At 35.1% G+C, this 26,927-nt stretch overlaps 1 protein-coding gene across 1 annotated transcript; it reads right to left on the bottom strand.

The window, feature by feature from the left end:
* Positions 1-5,210: 5,210 nt before the first annotated feature.
* LOC116127111 (putative pentatricopeptide repeat-containing protein At3g16710, mitochondrial) lies at positions 5,211-22,799 on the bottom strand. Its single transcript, XM_031412780.1, has 2 exons — positions 22,495-22,799; positions 5,211-5,541 (listed from the first exon to the last, which is right to left on the bottom strand). Exons 1-2 carry the CDS (start codon positions 22,797-22,799, stop codon positions 5,211-5,213), a joined length of 636 nt encoding a protein of 211 aa, XP_031268640.1.
* Between the last annotated feature and the right edge of the window lie 4,128 nt (positions 22,800-26,927).

The raw sequence follows: 26,927 nt of genomic DNA, 5'->3' as shown, positions 1-26,927 counted from the left end.
AATGTGTGGAAAATTATAGTTGCAATATTTGAGGTATAAATTTGTTTTCTGTTTTTGGTATGTTTTTGTTTTAAGGATTTCTAAGATGAACATTTTGATTATATGAAGGATAACTCATGGGATTGGCAAATGTCTCATAGGAAGAGTGTAATGTTTATGCAATATTGTAACACCTGCTCTCTACTACTATCTAATAATGTCATACTATGCAAATTATAGATATACATAGCGTATGGAAGATGTGGGTTCAAACTTTTCTTTACTCATAAAATATAATTCGTTACATATACAAAATATCATAACGGTGGACAGTAGTGCCAATACTCTCTGCTTCTCGACGTCCATCCGACCGCTGCTCCTAATTCCTGCAAAACAAGGAAGAACAGTGGGGTAGCACAACAATGCTCAGTAAGTAAATCCTCTACTATGTGTCCCACAACTCACTCTTTAGTTCTTTCTTACTCTACCGTTCTTCTATTTCTAATTCTCACTGTTTTCTCTTTCTTGCTAATACTTTTATTCTCCTTTAACTATATTCTGCTCTTTTTATTCTTTCTTTCTCTCTATCTCATTCTCTTTCTTCTTCTCTATGCTTACTCACCATGAAGGAAAATCATGCATCATACTCACCATGAAGGAAATCATGGTTCTCTCTTATGCTCATCAACTCTACTAACCATGGAAGAAATCATGGTGTATGCATGTATGAGATGTATATGCAATTAATGCAAAAGAACTGCATGTTTCTTTCTCTACTCTCTATTCTTACTAGCTCAAAACCTCTCATTCCATCTCATTCTTTCTCATTCTTAATTCTCTTATTATCTCTTTCTCATTTCTCAAATCTTTTCTACTAGCTCTTTCTTAAATGTCACAGTCCCATCTTACTGGAGGCATGGCTGGAACCTCATATTCCACTCTTCGTGACAGTCACGGCCCTATCTTACCGGAGGCACGGTCGGGACTTCTCCCGCTCTACGTGACTTCTACTGATTCTCTTTTTGTCTCTCTTTCTCATGCTCTTTGCTATACACTCTCTGGTGTATGTCACGGCCTCACCTTACCGGAGGCACGGCTGGGGACTCATCCCACTCTTCGGACTCTACTCATTTTCTCTTTCTATTCTTCTATTTCTCTGTTTTCTCATTCTTACTCATTGAATGTCACGGCCTCATCTGACCGGAGGCACGGCTGGGCGCTACCACTGTACGTGACTTTTACTCATTTCTTTACCGATCGGACTCGGTTATGCATGGATTCGGAACCTTGACCATGTGAGTGTATATTCTTTCTCTCTATCTCTCGAATGTCACGACCCTTCTCGGGGGCACTGTTGGGGATCACAAAGCACCCACTCTCGTGATGGTACGGCCCTATCTTACGGAGGCACAGCTGGGGATCACAAAGCACCCACTCTCGTGATTTTACATTACTCAGGGTTCCCCATCGCACAACCTACTATATTCTCTTCTTTTGTTTTTTTCTTTTTAGAGTAGTTCATTCACAAAGTCCCTACTCTTTCTCAAGCTATACTCTTAGAGTATTTTATTCACAAAGTTCTCCACTCTATCTCAAGCTATTACTCATAATGTAGCTCATACTCAACATTCTCTACTCTTTCTCAAGCTACTTCTCAATGCCAATTAATGCATATGAATGGTTCATGCTCATTATGCACTATGAAATGCCAATGCAATATTGCATCAAAACAGTCATTTTGCGCAGATCACACTCAAGAAGGCATAACTTGAGTTATACACCTAATATTGCTACAATTTTGGTCTCGTTTTAAAGCTTAGAGACAGGATAACAACTTTGATGTTTTGGTCTAAACCAGTTCAATCCGTAGAATGCCCAAAAATCACTAGAAGGTTACAGCTGTGACAGGGCAGTTTCTCACTTAGGCATTTCCTCAAACAACTCATGTGCATACCAAAGCTCTACATCTATAACTCTATCTTCTCTTTAACATCCAAATGGGAGGAAAACTCCCTCATGTAGTCATAATTCCTGCCAAGGAAAACACTCCCAAAATATTCATACAAAACTCCTCCAACTTCAACTCAATTTCAATCTCTCTTCAACATCAACACTTCTCATAATTAAAGTTATCCAACAACACTAGAATAAATTCTCATCTAACTCAATTTCTCAGCAAGCATAAATACTCATGCATATATAAATATCTACTAAATCTCTACTCAAAAGATTTCTCAAATCTCAACTTGGTTGGTTTTTACTTACCTTGTGCTTGAGTAGTCTCTCCTAAGCTCTCTACTCTTGTTGGATTCTATACTTCTCTTAACCCTAATCATAAACTTCATAAGAACTCAACCTTTACACAATAAATCATAGATAAAGAGCTTGAATCCTTACCTTTTGATGCCTTGATACAAAACCCTATGAAAATCTACTCAAAAGCCCTCAAATTCCTTGGAGAAGTGAATGAAAATTTGAGAGAAAAAAGGAGGAGGAGTGTGGGGGGTGGAATGAACGAAAATAAGGGTTTCAAACCCTTAATACTTTAATTTATAACACACTTCCCATTTTGCCCTTGCACTTTCGCTAAAATTCCATCTATGTGCCTTAGTCAATTACCATAATGCCCTCATTTTTATTGCATTCTCCATGAAATCTATCTCTTTTCACTCCCCACAATTTAACTAATTTTGAGTGAAAAGCCATTTACCCCTAATGAAGTTTAAGGGATTTTCTTCACATTTTTCTCAAAATAACTTAAAATTAATTAAGGGCCAACCCAACCAATCAAAATACAAGCTCAATTGAGAATAAATCAATAAAATTCCAGCAATGCAACAATAATTTAACTACGTACCTCAAGTGGGGCGTTACAAATATATTGTGTAAGGTTTAGAAAAATGATTTTGTGTTTCTATTATTTTGTGAAGGACAATATACCTTCCTAAATGAAGAAGAAGGTGTTTAAGGGTTGTTTTGTATTTGCATAAAATAGTTTGTGGTTAGTAATCAGAACCATCAAAGTCAGCTATTTGGGGATGAATTTCTTAATGTAAGAAAGTTTAATGAATTGTTAGCGGTAGTAAACATTATATCCAAGTACAAAAATTATTAAGAAGAAACTGAAAAGATCACAATGTGATAATGGATTGATACAAACAATTTAGATTATGAAATGATGACTAATGTGAATTTGATAACATTATGGCAAGATTCTTCTCTTATTTTTCAGTTAATAATGAATAACAGGCAAAGTTGAATTATCAAACATTTCAGATTGACACATGCTCAAATACAAAACCAGATTCAGCTAATTTGTCTATAAGTTACAATAAAGATCAAATGTTAGAGATTAGTATCTTCAGAAAACTCATCTAAAATTGGAGACGATTCAAGTATTATCTCTAAATAATGTAAGCTAAATATAATACCATAGTTTTAAAAATAACAAAATCCACCCTAGAAATTGAAAGTACAAACTATTGTAGAGTAATTTCTCTTGTTTCTGAAACTGATGACGTTATTTAAGGATCCATAACCACATCAAATCATATGATAAAATCCAAAAGACTCCACAACTAAAAAATCCGTCAAATTATCTAAAACCAATAAAACCCTTAAAAGTTAAAAATAACACAAACCACCCCAAAAGTACAAATATTTCACATTTCATTCACCTAACACCAGGCGAAGGAATTCAGTTAAATAACTGGTTCAACACACACAAGGGGTTTATGCAGTAGAAGAAGAAACTAGTATTATATCACAATCATATGACTTAATTCAAGGTAAATAATAAATAAAATACTCTGCAGTTATCCAAAATCAATAAAACCCCTAAAGTTTAAAAACTACCATAAAATACACCCCTAATACAAATGTTTAGAGGTCCATTCTAAACTTTCACCCATCACCAGAGCATTGAGTTTACTAAACAACTAGATCAAGTCACAACAAGTGGGTTTATGTTAATGCAGCAGAAGAAACTTGAAAAGAAAAGAGAAGAAAAATGTACCTTTAAGCTATTAGAGGAAGGATCCATTCAGACTTTAATCCTTGAAATTTCATACATAATAACGAATACTTAAAGAAAATCATAAAATGTTACAAATACAACAATACTATATGCAAATTATACTTGAATTGGAGCTATTGTATACATATTCTTGCAAATTACGTAATAATTAGTTTACAATCAAGCAGATCAAATAATATTACTAAAGAATAAGTTATCTCAACTCTATGTAAAGGCTGAGAAACTTGAGAAAAAAAAATATGTATTTCAGTACAATATATTCCTTGAGCTGTTCTCAAATTTCTCGACGACAAAACTTATTTCGCAAAACTGAAACCTCATATCTTTCAACCGCCATATCAACATTGCTTAAAAAACGGAAGGAAAAATAACATAAAACTCCAAGTTCCATTTTTCTTTCCTTGGTAGTCAATTTCTCTGAGATCAAACGTCACTAGTTAGGCTGCAAACCCTTGACTCATCAATTCACCAAACGTTAGATTCCTCACCTTCCCTCCTTGCAAAGCCTATTTATCATTGATTAAACGTCACCACATAGACTGCAAACCTCTTTGACATCAATTCCATCAACCCATAGCTTCCAACATTTTCCCCTCATTGCAAAGCCACTTGTCATAGTATTAAAAGATCACCACGTTAGGCTGCAAACCTCGTTGGCTTTTAATTCCAACAAACCATTAGCTTCTCCATCTTCCCTTCTTGCAAAACCAATTTATCATTGTATAAATGTCACCACATGCTCCAAACCTCTTTGACTCATCAATTCCACAACCCATTAGCTTCCCCCATCTTCCCCTCCTTGCAAACCGATTTATCATTGTATTAAAGTCACCACATTGGTTGCAAGTCCTCTGCATCTCATTAATTCTAACAACTCATTAGCTTCCTCCGTTTCCCCTTCTAGCAAAGCCCATTTATCATTGTTGTAAACGTAACCACATTAGGCTGCAAACCTCTTTGAATCATTAATTCCAAAAACCCATTAGCTTCCTCATCTTCCCGTCCTTGCAAAGCACACTTAACATTGTAGAAAGTAAACCACATTAGGATGGAAACCTCTTTGAATCATCAATTCCAACAACCATTAGCTTCCTCGTCTTCCCCTCCTTGCAAAGCCCATTTATCATGAATTAAAAGTCACCCACATTAGGTTGCAAACCTCTTTGAATCATCCATGCTTCCACTCAACGCCGATCTACGCTGTCTCTATCTTCCCCTCCTTGCAAAACCCACTTATCATTGTATTATACGTCAATAAATTAGGCTGCAAACCTTGATCCAGCATCTCAAAAAACAAGACTTTAGCCCCCTCCAAATTTCTCACAAAACAACAACCATAAATTAGAGTGGTACAAACAACCACATTTGGCTTAATTCCTCCACTCTTCATTTCCAAAAACAATTCTTTCGTCTTATCTACCAACCCATCTTTGCAAAGACCATTGACAATACTACCATAAGAAACGATATCAGGCCTAACCCCAAACACAACCATTTTCTTGAACAACTCCATAGCCTCCAAACTCCTATTCTCCAAACACAAACCTTTAATCAAAGAATTAAAAGTCACAACGTCTGGGTTAAAACCCCACCTCAAAATCCTCCAAAAAATAGCAAAACCATCACAAACTTGACCCACATTACAAAAACAATTAATCAAAATATTCAAAGTAATTAAATCAGGTAGCAACCCCATCGTACTCAGTCGTTTGTACAGGAAAATAACGTCTTTATAAAACTTCTTCCTAGCAAGAGCTCCAAACAACCGATTGAATGATGAAATCAGTGGTTTGGGTTGCATATGAGTCATTAAACAAAAGAAATAGCCTGCTTCACCAAGAGTGATGTTACCTTCTTTGCAATCTTTTTGAAGGAAATTCTGAAGTTGGGTTACTTTAAGTACTAAATCTTGTAGTATAGTTGTAGTCACTTTACCTGCTTTTGCGAATGAAGACGGAGAAGAAGAAAAATGACGAATCAAGCTTTTGAGCATCATTTTAATAGCGTCGTTTGTGGATTATCGATCGAGGGTTCAAACTGGCTTAAGCTTTTGGGTGTTAAGGGTTAAATAATACATCTCACTGGAAAAGAGAGTGGGATAAAACGTATTTATTTGAAACCTGTAGGGTTCTGATGTTGTAATGACTCTCTTTCTAGCTAGTATACTCATAAAATAACAGTAAAACTCATTAAATATATATACGAAAATATATACATATAAACAAGTATAAAAGTATGGACCCATATTTCATTTTCTTTATACACAAAACTTTACATAATATATAAAGTCTCGAAATATTAACTTGATAGTTTTGCCCAACCCTTCCGCTGTGTGATGTTCCAAGTGACCACATTTCACCTGTTACTTGCAAAAACATTGAAAACAATGGGGTGAGCACTAATTGCTCAATAAGTAAACCCGCTATGCTACCCTTTTCTTTCCGTTGCTTAAATTCTGAATTTCTTTCCCTACTTTACATTTCCCCATTCTTCTTTATTCTTTCTCTACTCTTACTCTGTTTTTCTCTCTGTTCTTTCTCTATTCTAATTTCCCACTACTCAAATAATAGGCATGGTATTATGCATATATATAATGCAAATGCACAGATGTATAAAATATGCATTTTCTTTTCTATTCTTCTTTCTTTTCTGTTTCTTTTCTCTGTATTTCTTTCTTTGCTTCCTTTTCTAGTCTTTCTTTTCTTTCTTTCTATTCTTTCTTTTCTTTCTTATTCTTTTCTTTTCTTTCTCATTCTTTTCTTTTCTTATTCTTTTGCCGATCAGACTCGGTTGAGGCATGGATTTGGAACCTTGGCCGTGTGAGTGTATTCTTCTTTCTTGGGTACAGCCCTCATCCACATGCACTCTTACAGACTGTACCAATTCTTCTTTCTTTTTCTTATGCTGCTCACTAAAGGCGGCGTGCATGTGGGGAAAATTCTTCTTGTCACTCACGATTCCCCATCGCAACAACCTTTTCTTCTTTTTATCTTTTTACACTTCTTTAAATAAAATTTAGATTTGAACTTCTTTAATATTCTCATTTCTTTTTATTTACTCTTTAGTGCTTTTTCATGCTCTTATGAATATGTATGCATGTAGATGGTTTCATGCTTATAATTCTTTCTAAATTCACATGTTTAAATGCAATTATGCAATATGGAATGCAAACATGTCATTCTCTACCATCTACAAACTCATCTCATTCTAACACATAATCATACTCATATAAACACTTCTCTTTGACATTTCATCAAACAACTTATGTGCATAAAGCAACTCTATTTTGGCTATACTTCTATCTCTTTTCTAAGCCACCAAAAATTGGGAATAAAACCCTCCATATTTAATGCCAATTCTGCCCAAAATATACACTCCAAAATTTCCACTCCAATTCTTCCAAATTTCATCCAAACATTCATCAAACATCAAATACAGCAACACAACTTCTCATTTCCAATCCAATTCTTCCAAATTTCATCCAAACATTCATCAAACTTCAAATGCACTAACACAACTTCTCATGGATAAGTTATAATCATCATTCAACACCAAATCCATCAACAATTCTACATATAAAACATATATATGCATAAAAGAAATTCTCTGCACAACATAACTTAAATCATACTTAGGGTAGGATTTACTTACCTTATGTGTGAGCAATCCAACACCCTAATAATCTTCTTTGATCCAACTCTCTTTCTCTTAACTCCTATGAATACAAATCATCAAAATTCAACACTTTAAAAATTAAAACTTACTTCTTGGTGCAAGGATCTTACCTAAAGATGCTTGGGATTGAAAATTCACTTAGAAGTACCTAAAATCTATGAATTTCCTTTGAAGAAGAATTGAAGAAATTAAGAGAATATGGAGGTGAAGGTGGCGTGAAAATGGGTGAAGAGTGGCTAGGGTTTCACTCTTCAATCCTTGATATAACATAATATTATATGTAGTTTCCCATTTTGCCCTTGCACATTCTTTAAAATTTCATCTATGTCCCTTAGTCAATTACTATAATGCCCTAATTTTTATTGCATTCTCCATGAAATTCTATCTGTCTTCACTCCCCACAATTTCAACTAATTTTGAGTGAAAAGACCATTTTACCCTTAATGAAATTTTAAGGCATTTTCTTCACAATTTCTCAAAATAACTTTAACAAAAAACAACTTAAGGTATAAGAACATAAATTAAATTATGTACCTCCATGTGGGCGTTACAATGTAATCATATTTTTGCTAAAATTATTCAGAGGGTGTATTGTTTTTAACATGGAGGATAGCTATTTTCTGCAGAATAGTGGATAGATCATATGATTATGATATGTTGCAGACCTGGCTTCAAAGTTTGTTCATGTAGCTATTTGAATTGACATATCTTGGATTACTGGCAGAGAGTGCTCGAACTACTCACGAGCGGCTGGCCTCGCCTTGCCTGACAGCTTCAAATAGATAAATTGTATTAAATGCAATCCAACCTAATTATGGATTAGGTCAAATTCAATATTGAACTCAAATCTGCCTTCACTCAAAAGGCAAAAACATTCATGATTTCAAATGATATAGTATTTTATATATCTATTTATGAATTCATAATCCAAATCCAAATTATGTAAGTACTTTTGCTTAAATGCGTTTAACGAGGTTTTTCATTCTTTTTTGAAGAAATTTTGAAATTAAAAAAGAATATACATGATACAATTAATCAGACAATACTACATTTACAACTCAATCTCACAGACTTTCTCTCACAATCCTAACGTGATAGCTCGTAATTGGTCTGCTTGTAAATGGGTCCCGCTTGCTTGTAGTGGATCTCGCCTACCCAATTATGAGCTGATCAATTACAAACTACTACATCGGGGTTGTGAGAGAAAGTTTGTAAGTATGAGTTGTGAGCTGGTCTTTACTAAATTAATCAACTTTGCTTCTAAAAGAATATCTAGAGTGTGTTTGTTTTATTATTTTGAGTAGTATTTTTGAAAAAATTAAGTTGAGTTATTATTACGAGGATAAGATTTGAATTTGAAAATGTGTTTGGTAAGATTATTTTTTAATCCCCTATATTTGTTAATTTAGTTAAACATCCCATACAATAAAAGTTTTAAAATTAAGAAAAACACACCCACCCACCCATTAAATGCTAGCGGTGGTGGCCGACTCTGTCAGGAATATGTGGGTGAGTGGAGGTGTTTTTGTCAATTTATAATTTTTTATTGTTGGGGGTGTTTAGTTAAATTAACAAACCTAAGAGGTTAAAAAATTCAAATATTTTGAGTTGAATAGAATAGGATTGGATTTTGGGAACAGTGAAACAAACATGCATTTTGAATAGGATATGATAGGAATAAGGAAACAAACTGTAATGCCCCACTTGAGGTACGTTGCTAATTCGCTCTTATTTGAGTCGGTTTTTATGAATAGTGGTTGGTTGGTCTTTGGTGTGTTGATATGTTGAGTAATTGCCTTGAATTGAGTCAAATTAGAAGGTTTTTGCTGTTACAGGGCTCGTCGGGGCGAAGGATAGTCTTCGCCGCGACGAAGAGGTGTTGAAGCCACGAGGAAGCTACTGGACAGTTTCGCCGCGGCGAAGGAAGCTTCTTCGCCGCGGTGACGTGCCGGTTGAAAAGTTTATTGAGTTTTAGATTTTTTTTCCCTTGGGTACTATTTGACCATTTTACCCCTAATTAGTAGGAAAAGTGGGGAGTAAAATGTAAGGAAATTTCATGGAGAATATGTTAGTATGGGGGTGTGTTTGTAAGGAATCAAAGGATATGGATGGAATTTCCAAGAAAGAGCAAGGGCAAAATGGGAAGAATGAGTTTGTTAGGAGATATTTAAGGGGGTTTAGTCTTTGAGAACTTTTCATTTTTCCATTCCACCGCCATATTCATTCTCCAAATTCTCTCAAATTCCTTCAATCTTCAAGGATTTCCAAGAGTTTTGAGTAACTTTAGTAGGGTTTTAATCTAAAGCATCCTAAGGTAAGGATTCTTGCTTTAGATGAGAGTTTTATTATGTTTTGATTAGAGTCTATGTGTTGGTTGTTGTTGGTTAAAGTTGTAGAGAAAAGGCAAGCTCCCTAGGAAAGGAGAAGTGTTGAAGAAGCTATTTCCTCATAAGGTAGTAAATTCACCTAAGTTGAGATTTAAGAACTCTTTTGAGTAGAGTATATAATATATGTGTATTCATTGGTTTGTTGAAATGAGATGAATGAGATTAGTAGTTGAATGAGTAATACATAAATTGAGTTTGAGAAGTGTTTATTTGCTTGATGTTGGGTGAGTTTGATTGAAGTTGGAGGAAGTTTTGAGCAAGCTATGGAAGTGTCTTTCTTTGACAGGAAATTTAGAGTTTATGAGGGAGTTTCCTCCATTTGGATGATATAAAGAAAAGAAAAAAAGTTAGAGTTAGAGTAGAGTTTTATATGCACATGAGTTGTATAATGAAATGCTCAAGAGAAGCAAAGTAAGAGTAGAAAGCCTAATTGTTGCTACATGTCATAGTTTTTCATAAATGCATTAATGAGTATGAGTCATTATGTGCATTAACTATGCTTATTTATGCACTAGAAAAGAGAGTAGAGAAAAAGTAGAGACTTTTGAGTTTAGACTACTAAGAGTAAAGAGAAAGAGAGAATAAGCACTTTAGAGTAAAAGCTAGAGTAGTGTAAACAAAGAGAAAAAGTAGGTGTGCAATGGGGAACCTGTGATACGGGTAGAGTATTCCCGCATGTACCCGCATAGAGAGAGCGGCATGAGTATCAGAGAGAGAAGTGGTGTAGCCCGTAGAGCACATGCAGATGAGGGTATGCCCGAGTTTACCGAGAGTTTTATGCACTCACATGGCCAAAGGTTCCGAATCCATGCATAACCAAGCGATCGGCTAGAATGAGTAGAAGTCAAAGGGAGTGGGAGCGAGTCCCAGCCGTGCCTCCGGTCAGATGGGGCCGTGACTTACTAGAAAGAGAGTAGTAGAAAAGAGTTAGGAAGAGAAAACAGGAGTGTGTATAGAGAAAGAGTCAATAAAAATGGTAGGGAAAGAATTAGAGAGAAGTTTCGAGGATATTTGAGTAGAGGGTTTACTTACTGAGCATTGTTTTGTGCTCATCCCGTTGTTCCCTATGTTTTTGCAGGTTCTAGATGAGGACACAGTCGGATGGACATCGGCACACGAAGAGAAATGGCTACACTGTCCACCCTATTTTGATAGTTTTGCATATGAAACAAATCTTGTATATAGTTGTATAAAGAATACATATGTTTAATAAAAGAAAATTTTTGGGCCCAACTTTTTATGTTATTTTACATGTACTTTTACTATGCATATTTTATTAGAACGGAGTCGTTACACAAACACAACTATATTTATATGTCAAACTAACAATAAGTTTGAGCATACGTAACATGACACCTTGAAAATATATATACATTTTTGCAACGTTTATCCATCCAATCGAAAACGTCAACATTAACACATGTGACATATAGACTCTCAATAATTAGTTGAATGAACGTACATCACACAAAATAGTTTGTTACATTTTTTTTAATATTATTCTATTCTATTCTAAGTAGGATAGGATATAATTTAGTTAAATAAGATATGATTATGATTATATTTGTTAATTTAGCTAAACACCTCTACAATAAAAGTTTATAAATTAACAGAAACACCCCCACTCACCCAACTGATTGTTGGCAACTAGCGCCACTGCCGAACGATGGTCGGAAGTTGCCGGAATGGCGTATGACCAACTGAATTTGGTGGATCTTGCACTGATTTTGTCGTTTTCGATTAAATCTATAGCCAAAGATCTAGCAGTTGACGACGATCATATCTTGGCCATCGTTGACCAATAAGTCTCAGCCGAATTGAAATAAAGATGAAATGATATGTCACCAAATTAACCCCATAAATTGAATTCCTCAAAGATCAATATAATTCTTAAAAGATGGGGGATTGGTGGGCCTTATCTTTGGGCTTATTGAAGCTAATACGTGGGGGTGATTAACGATCGTACAGCAAAGATACACATTCAGCCGTATAGTCTTGACATAATCTACATTGAATGTAGTAGTACCAGTAGTAGATTTGCAATAATGCATGACCCCCCATTGCCCACATTTAAACTTGGAAACCACGTAAAACAACAGAGAACAGGCCCAGTACAAATACAAAGCTATTCGTGCAGACGAGCTGTTTGAGTAAATTAAGTTAATTAAATATATATGTAGTGATGAGTGCCCTCTGGCTCTTAGACTGCAAATATATGGAAGCTTTGATTGATTCTTTGAAGATTAAGTTATCCAGCTTGCTAACAACAAGCCACCAATACAGTTCCCCTAACCAATCAAACAATGCTACACGGCCACACATGTAGCTTGTCAACACTATCGTCAAACCCCCACATAGAGAAAATTTCAACAAAAATGTTGTAGCTTATTTCATGTAAAAAAGTTTGAAAATTGTACTCACTTCAGTCTAAAATGCTTCTTCTCTTCAATATATATCTCCTAGACTATGCATAGCGACTGCCTTTTCATCAACTAAAACACCCTGCTCTTTCATCAACTAAAACACCCTGCTTAGCTGCTTCACACTAGAATCATATAAGCAAAGCTTTAGTGAAATTGAGATCATATCATTATAAATCTACTCTTGGAATAGTGTTTAGTAATTGATTAGAACATAAACCAGTAATGGACTATGAGAAATGGGAAAAAGATTAAAAAGATAGAAGTTCCAAAATTATATAAAAAATTCTAATGTAGTCAAAGATACTGAAAGTATATTTCCTCAAACAAGAAAGAAGAATTCTCCTGATGTACAACAACACTGTAATGAGATTCTGATACTACCTTATAAAACAAAGCGAGGAATGAATCCTTGAAATACATGATACGTGAAAATTTACATTCTTGAAAACTGAAATACATCTATGTATGAGAAAGGAAAATCATAGTTCATATGTCACCAACAACATGAATTTAATTTGGGCGAATACAGATTGTGTGAGCTGGTATGGGTTGAAACTTTTAAGGCTATGATTGCCATGGGTGCTTCAGAGCCTCAGATGCAGAAAGGCATGTCCTAATATTCACTTCAAGCAAATGAGCAATGAAGTCAATGAAGCCTAGGTCCCCCATCAGCAATTAGTGAAATAATGAACTCAACGCCTCTATTCTTAAACAACTCAGAGACTAGCCTTCCTTTCACACTATTATGGATACAAAATTAATAGGAAAAATTGGATTCATTTGTCAACTGCTCCTATAAATAGGATTGACTACAGATTCGAACCATAGCACATGCTTTCATAAAACTATAGGATTCTCCCAATCTAAATCAAGCAGGTTTTACATGAAGAAGTTCTATTTAATACGGTTAGGAGAAGTAGTATACTTAAAAAAATAGAGAAAGAAGAACCAAGTCATGATAATAAAATAGTATTTGAGCAAACACAAGGTTGGACAAGTTCCATAAAAGCAAAAATAACCATTGGATTTTGGAGTTCTAGCTTCATGCTTTTAGAGAACTTTGGTAAACGAGCATTTAAACAAATAAAAAATGTCTATTTACTAAATGGATATCTTAAAATTTTCCTTCACAGTTAAACACCTAGCGGTAGATATTTGAAAAAACGATCAAGTGCTATCTTTCCTTCATGGCATTATACTCTCAGAATATTCAGAACTCGTTGCAAAAATAAGAGTCAAAATAATTAGAGGAGTCAGAATTCAGGTGAGCAATATCAAATTGAAATAAGCAAAAACTTAAAAAATAATATAAACGGTTATATATGTCAAGACTTATGATCGAAGGTTGCAACATATAAAGATACAAAATCAGCCTATGGGTACTTATAAGGTCAAGACTAGAAGATCAGATTATAGGCTGCAAACCTCTTTGACTCATCAATTCCAACAACCCATTAGCTTCCGCCATCTTCCCGTCCTTGTGAAACCCACTTATCATTGTATTAAATGTCCCCACATCAGGCTGCAAACCTCTCTGACTCATCAATTCCAACAACCCATAGGCTTCCTCCATCTTCCCCTTCTTGGAAAGCCCATTTATCATTGTATTAAAAGTCACCAAATTAGGCTGCAAACCTCTTTGATTCATCAATTCGAACAACCTATAAGCTTCCTCCATCTTCCCCTCCCTACAAAGCCCATTTATCATTGTATTAAATGTCACCACATTAGCCTGCAAACCTCTTTGAATCATCAATCCCATCAACCCATTAGCTTCCTCTACCTTCCCTGTCTGACACAACTCGTTAATCAAAGTCACATACATAATCATGTTAGGCATAACCCCAAACATAGCCATTTTCTTGTACAACCTCGTAGCCTCCGAACTCTTATTCTCCAAACACAATCCTTTAATCAAAGAAGTCAAAGGTCACAACATTTGGGTTAAAACCCCACCTCAAAATCCTCCCAAAAATATAAAAACCATCACATACTTTACCCACATTACAAAAACAATTAATTAAAATATTCAAAGCAATCAAATCCGGTAACAACCCAATTGAACCCGCTCTCTTGTACAACAAAATAATGTCTTTATAAAACTTTTTCTTAGCAAGAGCTCCAAACAACTGGTTGAATGAAGAAATCGATGGTTTGGGTTGCATATGAGTCATTAAACAAAAGAAATAACGTGCTTCATCAAGAGTGATAATACCTTCTTTACAATCTTTTTGAAGGAATTTATCAAGCCTCGCTACCCCTTCAACGTTATGTACTGAATCTTTTGGTATAGTTGTAGTCACTTTTCATGAATTTGTCAATAAAGATGAGATTTTGGTTTCATTAACCCTTTCAGAAGAAGAATAACAACGACAAAGAAAGGTTTTGGAGGCCATTTGAGTAGCAGCGTTTGTGGATTATCAAGGGTTCAAACTGCCTTAGTCTTTTGTGGATTTACATTTAAATAATAAAATCTCACTGGAAATGAAAGTTTGCAAGTATTTATCTGAAACCTATCACTCCCTCTCATTGTATCTTTAATCTAATGATACGTGTTCATCTTTACTCTTCATCTTATTTTTAAACCATATTTGCTATATTATATTAAACATTGCCATTTTCTCCCTTTTCTTTAGGAAAATGATAGAGTTATCGAAAGTTATACACCGAATTCATGCACCGAATGACGTGGCAAAATACTGACCATTGATTAATATTAACTTATAATGAATCAACGGTTAAGATTTTGTCACGTCATTCGGTGCGTACCCTTCGGTAACTGTAGCATTACTCATTTTCTTTATGCTATTTGCTCATGTTTTCAACATACAATATTTGTTTTTAGTTTTTAGTTTTCAATTTTTATTATTTATTAATTATATATTTGGTTTCTTCGGTTGTATAAACTGTCTATCAAGAAAAAAGTTAAATAAAATTTATTGATGATTGTATGTACAATCAATTATGAATAAATTTTGTTTTCTTTCGATTGGTTTGCTGTATGTACAATTGAAATTACAAAGTTTTTTTTCTTCTTCTGGTTTACCCCTATATATCTATGACAGTCTGATTCATAAAGTTGTAAACTAGCACCCAAGCTTTGACGTGACATCTTTTGATTAGTCGATTGTTTATACAACCATTATAAGGTAGAGTAATGCTACGCCAATAACTTTTTTCTCACAAACTTTTCTTACAACCCAATTAGGTGGCAACTGAGTTAGCATTGTTACGTCAAAATAACTTTAACTAGACCAAAGAAACGGTTGTTTCTTCATAAGTAACAACTGTTCTTTATGAAGGAATGGTCGTTCCTCATGGAAGGAATAGCCGTTCCTTATGAAGGAACAAACTAAATGAATGGTCATTCATAAATAAGGAACAGTCATTTGTAACTAAATTTACATTTCACACACTTATTTTGCTTTAAGTTTGTAGACATAATATTTAAAATTCTACATATGTCCATTATCAACATGCTTACATAGGTACGGTGCAAACAAGCCTTATTTCTAAATTCTAACACCAAATTTTTAAAACTAAACAAAAGAGTGGGTTATTTGTAACTAAATTTACATTTTACACACTTATTTTGTTTTAAGTTGATACACATAATATTTAAAATTATGCATATTTGTCCATTATCAACATGCTTGCATAGGTACAACGCAGACAACTTGAATGCTGAAACAATGTTTTTTAATCAATTTTCAACAAAGTTTATGATTTTTATTATGTATCCCATCAACTTATCCCCCAACAAGTCAAGCCAAAATCAGAAATTTGCTCAAAAATGGACAAACCATGTAATACCCGGCAACCTAAAATTAGGCCATGTGATATGAATTGTGATCCATGACAAAAGCTGTAAAGAGAGAACTGGCAAATAAATTTATTTGTTGTTGTTTTTTTTTTTTTTTTTGGTGATTGGAGTGTCAGGGCCAGCTTGCGCACATCTCAACTAATCACTTGGGCCCCTGAAGTTGACAATAAGATAAATCCTCTCAGTGGTCACCCCTATTAGCAACACATAAATTACTACCTTATTTGGCCGATAGTTTTGTCTCTCGAGTTCGAGTCTCTAAGGTTGTTAATACTGGTGGCTACTAAAACTCTTATTCGATCGATAATTTTCAAAATACATAAACAATAGTTGAGATATGCACAAATTGTCGAAACGCTCCAATCATTAGAAAAAAAATCAATACTGATATGGATATAAATTCCAAACCCACAAATGCCATGTTCATCCCACGTGAATGGGATTAATTTATAACTTACTAATGACCAATTATTTTCTGAACGATCAAATCAAATAATAATTCCCATTAAGTAAAATTTAATTATCAATTTCTACAGTCTATATATCTATATAATCCTAAAGCTCACCCTCTCTATTGATCGCTATTTGGAATCCACATAGGATGCCACATAGGATCTTAGGAGCTCTATTAATATATGATTGCTATGTAGGAAAATTCATGTTAGTCCCTTCACATTCACCTAAATATTAATAAAAATTAAATAATGGTATCCCAAAAGTCTCAAGAAAACTTTGTTTATATGTAAATTGCTATTTATTAGTATTAATAGCACATATTTGGCATCCAAATGTCTAAATAAAAGATATATAGATTCATGTTAGTCCCTTCACATTCACCTAAATATTAATAACAATTAAATAGTGGCATTCCAAAGGTCTCAAAAAAACTTTGTTCATATGAAATTGTTTTTTATTAGTAATAATAGCACACATTAGTCCCTTCACATTCACCTTGCGCTGGAATCATGCCAAGAAGTTGTTTACTTTTTATGGTTGTGTTTAGTTTTTTTTGTATAATGGTTTGTATGTTCCTAATGGGTTTATTTTTAGTTTCTACTATTGATTTCACATTTGGTCTTTGATGGGTTGTCTTTAATTTTTGTAAAGGCATAGATTTATCAATTTTGAGACCACTGGTGGGGACTTGGTACCCTTATAAGGTCAGTTATAATATAAAAATAGTAGCTTTATTCAACCAGGCATTGTCTTTATGATTTGTTAATTTATGTGTGATTGCTTTATTTGCGGGTACTGGAACCTAGGAAGAGTTTAGTGAAGAAGGATGGATCAATTGGGCTGGAGAAACTATTAGCGACAAGGATCACTGCACAACGTGTAAGGATGAGAAGGTTGTTCAAGAGAAGAAGGAATTGGAATCAGTAGTTGAGAAGGGTATGCAAAATGGATAGAAGATTACATTCCCTAGAGAAACTGATGAAGCTAAAAGTGAATAATTCATTTTAGTTTTTTTCGATTCTGTTTGATCTCAGAGAAAATCGACTACCAAGGAAAGAAAAATGGAACTTGGAGTTTTATGTTATTTTTCCTTCCGTTTTTTAAGCAATGTTGATATGGTGGTTGAAAGATATGTGGTTTTAGTTTTGCGAAATATGTTTTTGTCGTTGAGAAATTTGAGGAATACAGCTCAAGGAATATATATGTACTGAAAATACATATTTTTTTTTTCTCAAGTTTCTCAGCCTCCACATAGAGTTGAGAATTAACTTTTTCAGTAATTAATTATTTGATCTGCCTGATTGTAAACTAATTATTACGTAATTTGCAGGAATATATATACAATAGGCTCCAATTCAGGTATAATTTGCATATAAGTACTGTTGTATTTGGTAACATTTTAATGATTTTCTTTAAGTATTTGTTAATTAGTGATATGAAATTTCAAGGATTAGTAAAGTCTCAATGAATCCTCCTCTTAGCCCCAACACCTCCTCTAACAACTTAAAGGTACATTTTTCTTCTATTTTCTTTTCAAGTTTCTTTTGCTGTATTAACATAAACCCACTTGTGTGTGACTTGATCCAGTTGTTTAAGTAAACTCAGTGGCTTTGGTGATGGGTGAAATGTTTAGAATGGACCTCTAAAACATTTGTACTCTAGGTGTATTTTATGATAGTTTTTAAACTTTAGGGGTTTTATTGATTTTTGGATAACTATAGAGTGTTTATTTATTTACCTTTTGGGTTAAGATCATATGATTGTGATATAACTAGTTTGCTTCTTTCTACTGCATAAACCCACTTGTGTGTGTTGAACCTATTATTTAATTGAATTCCTTCGCCTTGGTGTTAGCTGAATGAAATGTGAAATATTTGTACTTTTTGGGGTGGTTTGTGTTATTTTTTAACTTTTAAGGGTTTTATTGGTTTTTGAGATAATTTGAGGGATTTATTAGTTGTGGAGTCTTTTGGATTTTAATCATATGATTTGATGGTGGTTATGGATCGTTAAATAAACCTCATCAGTTTCAGAAACAAGAGAAATTACTCTTATGATATGTTTGTACTTTCAACTTTCTAGGGTGGATTTTGTTATTTTTAAAACTACGGGGATTATATTTAGCTTAAATTATTTAGAGATAATACTTGAATCTTCTCCAACTTTTAGATGAGTTTTCTGAAGATACTAATCTCTCTAACATTTTATCTTTATTGTAACTTATAGACAAATTAAGTTGAGTCTGGTTTTGTATTTGAGCATATGTCAATCTGAAATGTTTGATAATTCAACTTTGCCAGTGTTATTCATTATTGAGACTGAAAAATAAGAGAAAGAATCTTGCCATAATGTTATATCAAATCTATTAGTCATCATTTCATAATCTAAACTGTGTTGTATCTTGTGATCTTTTCAGTTTCTTCTTAATAATTTTTTATGCACTTGGATATAATATTTACTACCTTTGTAATAATATAATGTTTAAGGGTCTGCTAACAATTTATTAAACTTTTTTACATTAAGAAATTTATCCTCAAATTTAGCTGACTTCGATGGTTCTGATTACTAACATAAACTATTTTATGCAAATACAAAACAACCCTTAAACACCTTCTTCTTCATTTAGGAAGGTCTATTGTCCTCTCACAAACTAATAGAAAACACAAAATCTTTTTTCTAAACCTTATACAAATATATTGCATAAACATTACACTCTTCCTATGATACATTTGCAAATCCCATGAGTTAATCCTTCATATAATCAAAATGTTCATCTTGGAAATCCTTAAAACAAAAACATACCAAAAATAGAAAACAAATTTATACCTCAACTATTACAGCTATCAATTTTCCACACAGTTGACTTCAGTTTCAGCTTCTCATTCTGAAAGAGCCTTGACTTTTGAATCCATTACTGCTCTCATGTTTCTATCTTCTTCCACACAAGACATGCAAATTTCAACAACAATTTTGCAGCCTGGGTCATGTGAAAGAGTTTGCAAATTGTACTCACTTCAACCTAAAATGCTTCATCTCCTCAATATGTATCTCCTAGTCGTCACAACGACCGTCATTTCAGCAACTAAAACACCCTGCTTAGATGCTGCACACTGGAAATTGTATAAGCAAAGCTTTAGTAAAATTGAGATCAAATCCTTAGAAATCAACTCTTGGAACAATAATCAGTAATTAGTTCTAGTGTTGCATTTTTCTTTTGATTGATGGATATTCTTGATAAACCTCTTTGACTCATCAATTCCAACAACCAATTAGCTTCCTCCATCTTTCCCACCTCAGAAAGCCCACTTATCATTATAGTGAACGTCACCACATTAGGCTGCAAACCTCTTTGATTCATCAATTCAAAACACCCATTAGCTTCCTCCATCTTCCCCATCTTGCAAAGCCCATTTATCATTGTATTAAAAGTCACCACATTAGGCTAAAACCCTTTTTGACTCATCAATTCCATCAACCCATTAGCTTCCTCCATCTTCCCCTCTTTGCAAAGCCCATTGATCATTGAATTAAATGTCACCACATCAGGCTGCAAACTTCTTTGACTCATCAATTCCATCAACCCATTAGCTTCCTCCATCTTTGTAATATCCCACTTGAGGTACGTACTTAAGATTTGCTGTATTAGTTAAAAGTTTACTGTTTCAGTTTCAATTGAATTTGTTTGTTGCCATGTTGAGTTGGTTGAATGGTTGCCTTGAATTGATTGAATTTTGGTGAAGTTTGGAAATCCAATCTTCGCTGAGGCGAAGAAGAAGCTTCGCCGCGGTGAAGAGGAGGAGTTGCACCCACGGGTAGGTTCTGCCCTGTTTCGCCGAGGCGACGGAAAGTGCTTTGCTGCGGCGACGAGCCTAATACAAAGTTTCTTGAGTTTTCTAGAGAATTCTTCTTTTGGGGCATAATGACCATTCTACCCCTAATTAGTAGGAAAAGTGTGGAGTAAAATGTAAGGAAATTTAGTAGAGATTTGGTTTCGATGGGGGTGTAGTTGAAAATAATCAAAGGATATAGATGGAATTTCTAAGGAAGAGCAAGGGCAAAATGGGAAATGATGGATATTTTATGAGCTAAAAAGAGTTAAGTGTAGAGAAACCCTTTAGTCCATCCATTCTACCGGCTCTTCCATTTGTCTAATTTCTCTCAATTTCTTCATCCAATCTTCCAAGATTTCTAAGGGATTTAAGGGAGCTTTTGAATAATTTTGAGTAGAGATTACATCTAAAGCATCCTAAGGTAAGGATTCATGCTTTAGATGTGAGTTTTCTTATAGTTGTAGTGAAGTCTTATTTGGTTGTTATTGTTCTTGTTGTTGTTTTGAGTTGTAGAGAAGAGACAAGACAACAAAGGAAAGGAAAAGTGCTAAAGAAGTCACCTTTTCACAAGGTAAGTAAATCCAACCAAGTTGAGTTTTGAATAAGCTTTTGAGTAGAGAATTAGAGATTGAGTAGAGATGTATACTTGTATAAGTATGTTATGTTGTTGAGAATTGAGTTGAGTTGAATATGAGAAGTGCTTTGGATGTGTGATGAGGAATGGAAATTGAGTTGAAGTTGGAAGAGTTGTGTATGATTATTTTGGGAGTATTTTCTTTGGCAGGAACTATGATTGTATGAGGGAGTTTTCCTCCCATTTTAGATGATTAAAGAGTAGAGTAGAGTTATAGATAAGTAGAGCTTGGGTATACACATGAGTTGTTTGAAGAAATGCCTAGGTGAATCTGCCCTGTCACAGCCGTGACTTTCTAAGTAATTTTTGGACATCTTACGGATTTAAATGGGCTGAGACCAAAACATAGAAGTTATAGCCCTGTTTCTAAGCTTTAAAACGAGACCAAAACCGTAGCAATCCGAGGTGTATAACGCAAGTTATGGCCTTTTTAGTGTGGCCTGTGCGGAATGACTGCTTTGAGGAAATCTTGTATTTGGCATTCCATAGGTGCATTAGTGAGTATGAGCTACCCACATGTATTTTTATGCACTTAAGTAGCAGCTTGAGACATAGTGGAGAATTTTGAGTATAAGCTATTTTAAGAGCTAAGAAAAAGAGAGAATAGAGTAGGTTGTGCGATGGGGAACCCGTGAGTTATGGGTAGAGTATTCCCACATGTACGCCGCATTGAGAGAGCGGCATGAGTATGAGATAGAGAAGTGGTGCAGCCCGTGAGAGTGCATGCGGATGAGGGCTATACCTGAGTACCCGAGAGAGAGAGATTATACACTCACATGGCCAAGGGTTCCGAATCCATGCATAACTGAGTCCGATCGGCTAGAATGAGTANTTGATATAAACAAAATGTCAGCAACAAAAATAAACCAAAACAACTAATAAACAAAATATCAGCAACAAAAAATTACGACTGTGGTCGGTTAAGCGATTTCAGATCACTTAAGAGATCTTGACTCTGCCTCGTGCAAGATCGCTTAAGCGATTTCAAATCGCTTAATTGACCAAGAGTAAACTGAAAGAATCTCTTAAGCGACACAAACGATCACTTAAGCGATCTTACATCTATGATTCTGCCTCAAAAAGATCGCTTAAGCGATCTGAAATCACTTAAGCGACCAAGAGTCAACTTAATCAATCGCTTAAGCGATATAAAGGATCGCTTAAACGATCTTAGATCTGGGTAGATGGAGTAAAAGAGGTTAATCGCTTAAGCGATACAAATGATAACTTCAGTGACAGTTCAAGACATACCCTTGCTTCGGCGGCCTGCTCGTTATCGTCGGCCTCCTCCTTGTCGCCTGAATCCTCGGAAGATTCCTCTTGCCCTGAATTCTCGTCGAAATCCTCCTCCTAGCCTGAATTATCACCTGACTCCTTGTCTTTAGAACCGTTTGATGATTCTTCCTCTGTTCTTGTGCCGCCGACGTCTCCTCTCCTTGTCGATCACATTCACTGATCGGATGATCCACCAGAGCAGCCATTGAATTGCTTGTGCCACTGGAATCTAGGATTTGAAGTGGCATTGGGTTGTTGTCATCATTGTGAGTGTCAGCCATGGTTTTGGATTGAATTTGGTGTGAAAATTTGTAGTTTGGATTGGAAATGTGGGCTGTATCATCGAAAATCGCGCAGATTCCGTTTAGGGTTCAAGAAATCGATTTTAGGGCTCAAGAAATCGATAGAAAATTATGACTTATCACCGGAAATCGTGACTATATTCCGTTTAGGGTTCAAGAAATTGAGTTTACGATTGAATATGGTATGAAAATTTACGGGTTGGATCGGAAACGCCTGTCTCCCTTTGGTTCAAGAAATCAATTTTTGCCCTAATGAATTTCGATTAAGTGAGGTGAATAGTTAGTGGGGCTTGTTTTGAGAAATTTCAAATTTTAAAAAATTTTATTATGTCTATTCGGCCCAAATATGTTTTAATCCTTTTATTTTAATCCATTTTACGTGTTTAGTTAGTAGGACTTGGTCGGTTAAGCGATCTCTTCCAAGGAAGAATAAAATTTGCCCAGATAGATGATCGCTTAAGTGATCCTCTAGTATCGCTTAAGCGATTTCTCGCTTTTACTCTTAGTCGCTTAAGCGATTTAAGATCGTTTAAGCGATCTCTTCCGAGGAGAGTAAAATCTGCCCAGATCTATGATCGCTTAAGTGATCCTCTTGTATCGCTTAAGCGATTCCTCGCTTTTACTCTTGGTTGCTTAAGCGATCTCTTCCGAGGCCGAATAAAATCTGCCTAGGTTTATGATCGCTTAAGCGATCCTCTTGTATCGCTTAAGCAATTCCTCGCTTTTACTCTTGGTCGCTTAAGTGATTTTTGATCGCTTAAGCAATCTCTTCCGAGGTAGAATAAAATCTGCCCAGATAGATGATCGCTTAAGCGATCCTGTGGTATCGCTTAAGCGATTCTTCGCTTTTACTCTTGGTCGCTTTAGCGATTTAAGATCGCTTAGGCAATCTCTTCCGAGGTAGAATAAAATCTGCCCAGATCTATGATCGCTTAAGCGATCCTCTGGTATCTCTTATGCAATTCTTCGCTTTCACTCTTGGTGGCTTAAGCGATTTCAGATCGCTTAAGTGATCATTTGAGAAAAAATCTTGGTCGCTTAAGAGATATATGTGGTCGCTCATATATCGCTTAGGCGATCATGACGACAAAAAGAGAAGAATCCTACATTTCTCCTGTATTATGTAATAATCTGTCATTTATAACTCATTTTCCTACCAAATACAAAAAGAATAAGCAGTAAAATGAAGTCATTTATATCAATCTAATCCATCACAGATAAAAATATAAGAGACATCAATGTAATTGAAAGTTTAAACTTAAAATCATTCATAATAGTGCCAAAAATGAATAAATCCTAAGTCACTTTGACAAGTTTTGGAATTCAGTATAATCATTGTCTGAGATCATTCTTTGGTACCATGCCTTGCCAGCAGCCTTGATTGCAGATGCTACAACTTTGAGAAGTTTTCAAATTTGGTATAATCACTATCTGAGATCATTTCATGGTACCATGGCTTACCAGCAGCCTTGATTGCATATGCCTCCTCCTGGCCACCAGCCTTGATTGCAGATGCCTTGCCGACAGCCAACTCTGATAGCCCAAGCCAGTTTGAGGAGTTTCCTCTCATTGTTTGCCAGTAACCTGCAAAATTATTCGGCACACCTATAGCCACGTCAGCTTTTCTAAATAAAACACAAAAAAACAAAAAGTTTTTCAGGGCCAATTTGTTAAATGGAAAGTTGGAATGTCCGGGGAGTAAAATTTTCTCTCTTCACGAACCCAAGGTATAGAGTGCAAGATTGAAAAGTTCACTGAGTCAGATATTTTAGTAAAGCTGTGTATCAGCATGACACCTGTAGCATCAGCACCATAACCCAAGTATCAACATCAACATCACATAAACTACAAAAAATTAAAAGTACAAGTTCCAAACCTTTTCATTGGGTTGTGGTCACTCAAAACAGATCCATTTCCCCATGGAAGCACTCAACAGCCCAGCGCTCCCAAAAAATGGTCATTGTTTCGTCATTCAATCCGTCCATCGGGTTGTTGGTCATGTCGAACTGAATAAATTTCAGGGCATATGCCCCACAATCAGCACTATAATTGGAAGATGACATTAGCATTAGAATCAGCTTATAGAACAATTTTATTATGTAAGTTAGTTTTATACAAAATTTACCTTGACTCATTTGTTGGGATGGGAACGCGCTTAAGTGGCCACTTTCCCGTCAATGCTTCATCACCGAGGTGCTCAAACATCCCGCTCTCGCATAACAGCCGTGGGAACAACACGGACAGTGGCTCCAACTCGGCCTCCAACTGCTTGTCTTGACAAATTATTGGGTTGCAGTTAGACCTGGCAAAACGGGTATGGACCCGCGGGTCGGTCCGTACCCGGGTAAAAAATATAGGGTATGGGTTCAATAAATTAAACCCATTTTTGTTTGACCCGTACCCGTACCCGGTCCAATAAATTACGGGTCATATGGGTGAACCCGTGGGCACCCGCGGGCACCCGTATAAGCCTTCTATTCTGTTTTGAACTGAATGAATCCCTAAAACTAAAAGTCTTTTATTTTTTATCACAGATTCACAGTTCACGCCTGACGCCTCCCTCTCACGCCTGACGCCTCCCTCTCACGGAGTCACAGTCATCACGAATCCATCTCATCTCTGATCTCTCGACTCTCAGTCTCAGATCGCGGCCGCATCGTCACTTCGTCATCAGTCTCTCATCAGTCATCGCCTCATCAGTCTTCTTCGATTAATATTCGTCACTTCGTCACTTCGGTAACGAAATAGAGGCTCAGTCGCTCAGAGAGAGATCAGAAGCGAAGTTCGGCAAAAACAGGTTTCTTCAAAAACAAATCCTTTTCGATTATTTTTTTTTTTATTTTTTTTTTTTGGGAAGTGAATGAATTTTTATTTGAATGAAGAGTTTTTAGGAAGAATTGTTTGAGTTTCTTTCATAGTTGCTTATGTTTGGTTTGGTACAGTTTGATGGACCCTTATGGTTTGGAAAATTGACAAATAGGTCCCTTTGTGAGAGAGGTTTATGGTTAATTTGATGAGATTTAAAGAGGTTTGGGGTGATCTTAGGGGAATTTATGATGATTATCATAGTTTAAGAGAAGTTTTTGATGGTTTTGGAAACCAATGGGATCTTTTTTAAATTCGTACTTTAGTGATAATGAATTTTTTTTTGGAATGAATTTTGCTTGGTTTTCTTTTTTGTGGTTGGTATAGTTTTATGTTTCAGTTTGTGCTTGGTTTTAAATTTTGTTGTTTGGTTACTTAGAAAGTGGAGGAAAGTTATGGAAATGAATTGGAAAGAGTAGAATAGCAATGGATCTTGTTTATGTGTTCTCTTTATGGGTTTGTGATGATTGAAATGAACAGAAAAAAAAAAAAATGACACTAATCGAAAGTGAGCGAAATTCTTGAGCAGATGAACTTTAATTGTAGTTTTGTGATTAAGATGATCATTTATAGGTCCTTGGAGCGCAGACTTGTTTGGTGCTTGGAAAAGTGGAACGTGAAACACCATGAAGTTGTAGATACCAATGTGTTCTGCTGATATTTGAATAGAATGCAAACTCATTCAGCAGAAGGGTTGTGTTAGGCTTAGTTTAGTAGTGTGGGTTTAGTTATCTTTAGTTTCATAAGGTGAAAAATCTGGGATTTCAAGTTCATGTTATCGTAATTAGGTGGACTATTTATAATTTAACTAATCAATCTATAATAACTCACTTGCATAATTGCTACATAGAATCTATTATGAAATAGATCAATTTTATACAAAGAAGAAATATATATTAATCATCAATTAATATACACACACTCAAACATAGTTTGAATAAAACTGAATGACAATGTCGGGAAATTCCTTCGAAATTAATTGTCTTTCTTGCATTAAATTGACACCTTAAAGCTTAAGCTACAAGTTACAATTGATACAGTTTCTGAGCTGACCTGATCTGCTAAAAGTGTTTGACATTGTAGTGCAAGTAGATTTACTGAATAATTTTCGATTGACTTTATATGAAGCCAAAAATGGGGCTGACTTGGTTCAATCCGATAATGTCAAGAAGGAAAAGTTGCAGAAGAAATTTATAATAAAATTGAAGTAGTTTCCATAAAATGGGTTCACTATATGCCAAG

Source organism: Pistacia vera, unplaced genomic scaffold (genome assembly GCF_008641045.1).
Source record: "Pistacia vera cultivar Batoury unplaced genomic scaffold, PisVer_v2 Contig189, whole genome shotgun sequence".
Taxonomy (NCBI): Eukaryota; Viridiplantae; Streptophyta; class Magnoliopsida; order Sapindales; family Anacardiaceae; genus Pistacia; species Pistacia vera.
Note: the sequence above shows the minus strand (reverse complement) of the source record. Positions and strands in the feature narration are given on the sequence as shown.

Coding starts and splice junctions, on each gene's coding strand:
- LOC116127111 (XM_031412780.1), bottom strand. CDS start 22,799: ATGGCTGACACTCACAATGATGACAACAACCCAATGCCACTTCAAATC. Junction 5,542..22,494: donor AGCAGGCCGCCGAAGCAAGG/GTATGTCTTGAA, acceptor TTTGGAGAATAG/GAGTTTGGAGGCTATGGAGT.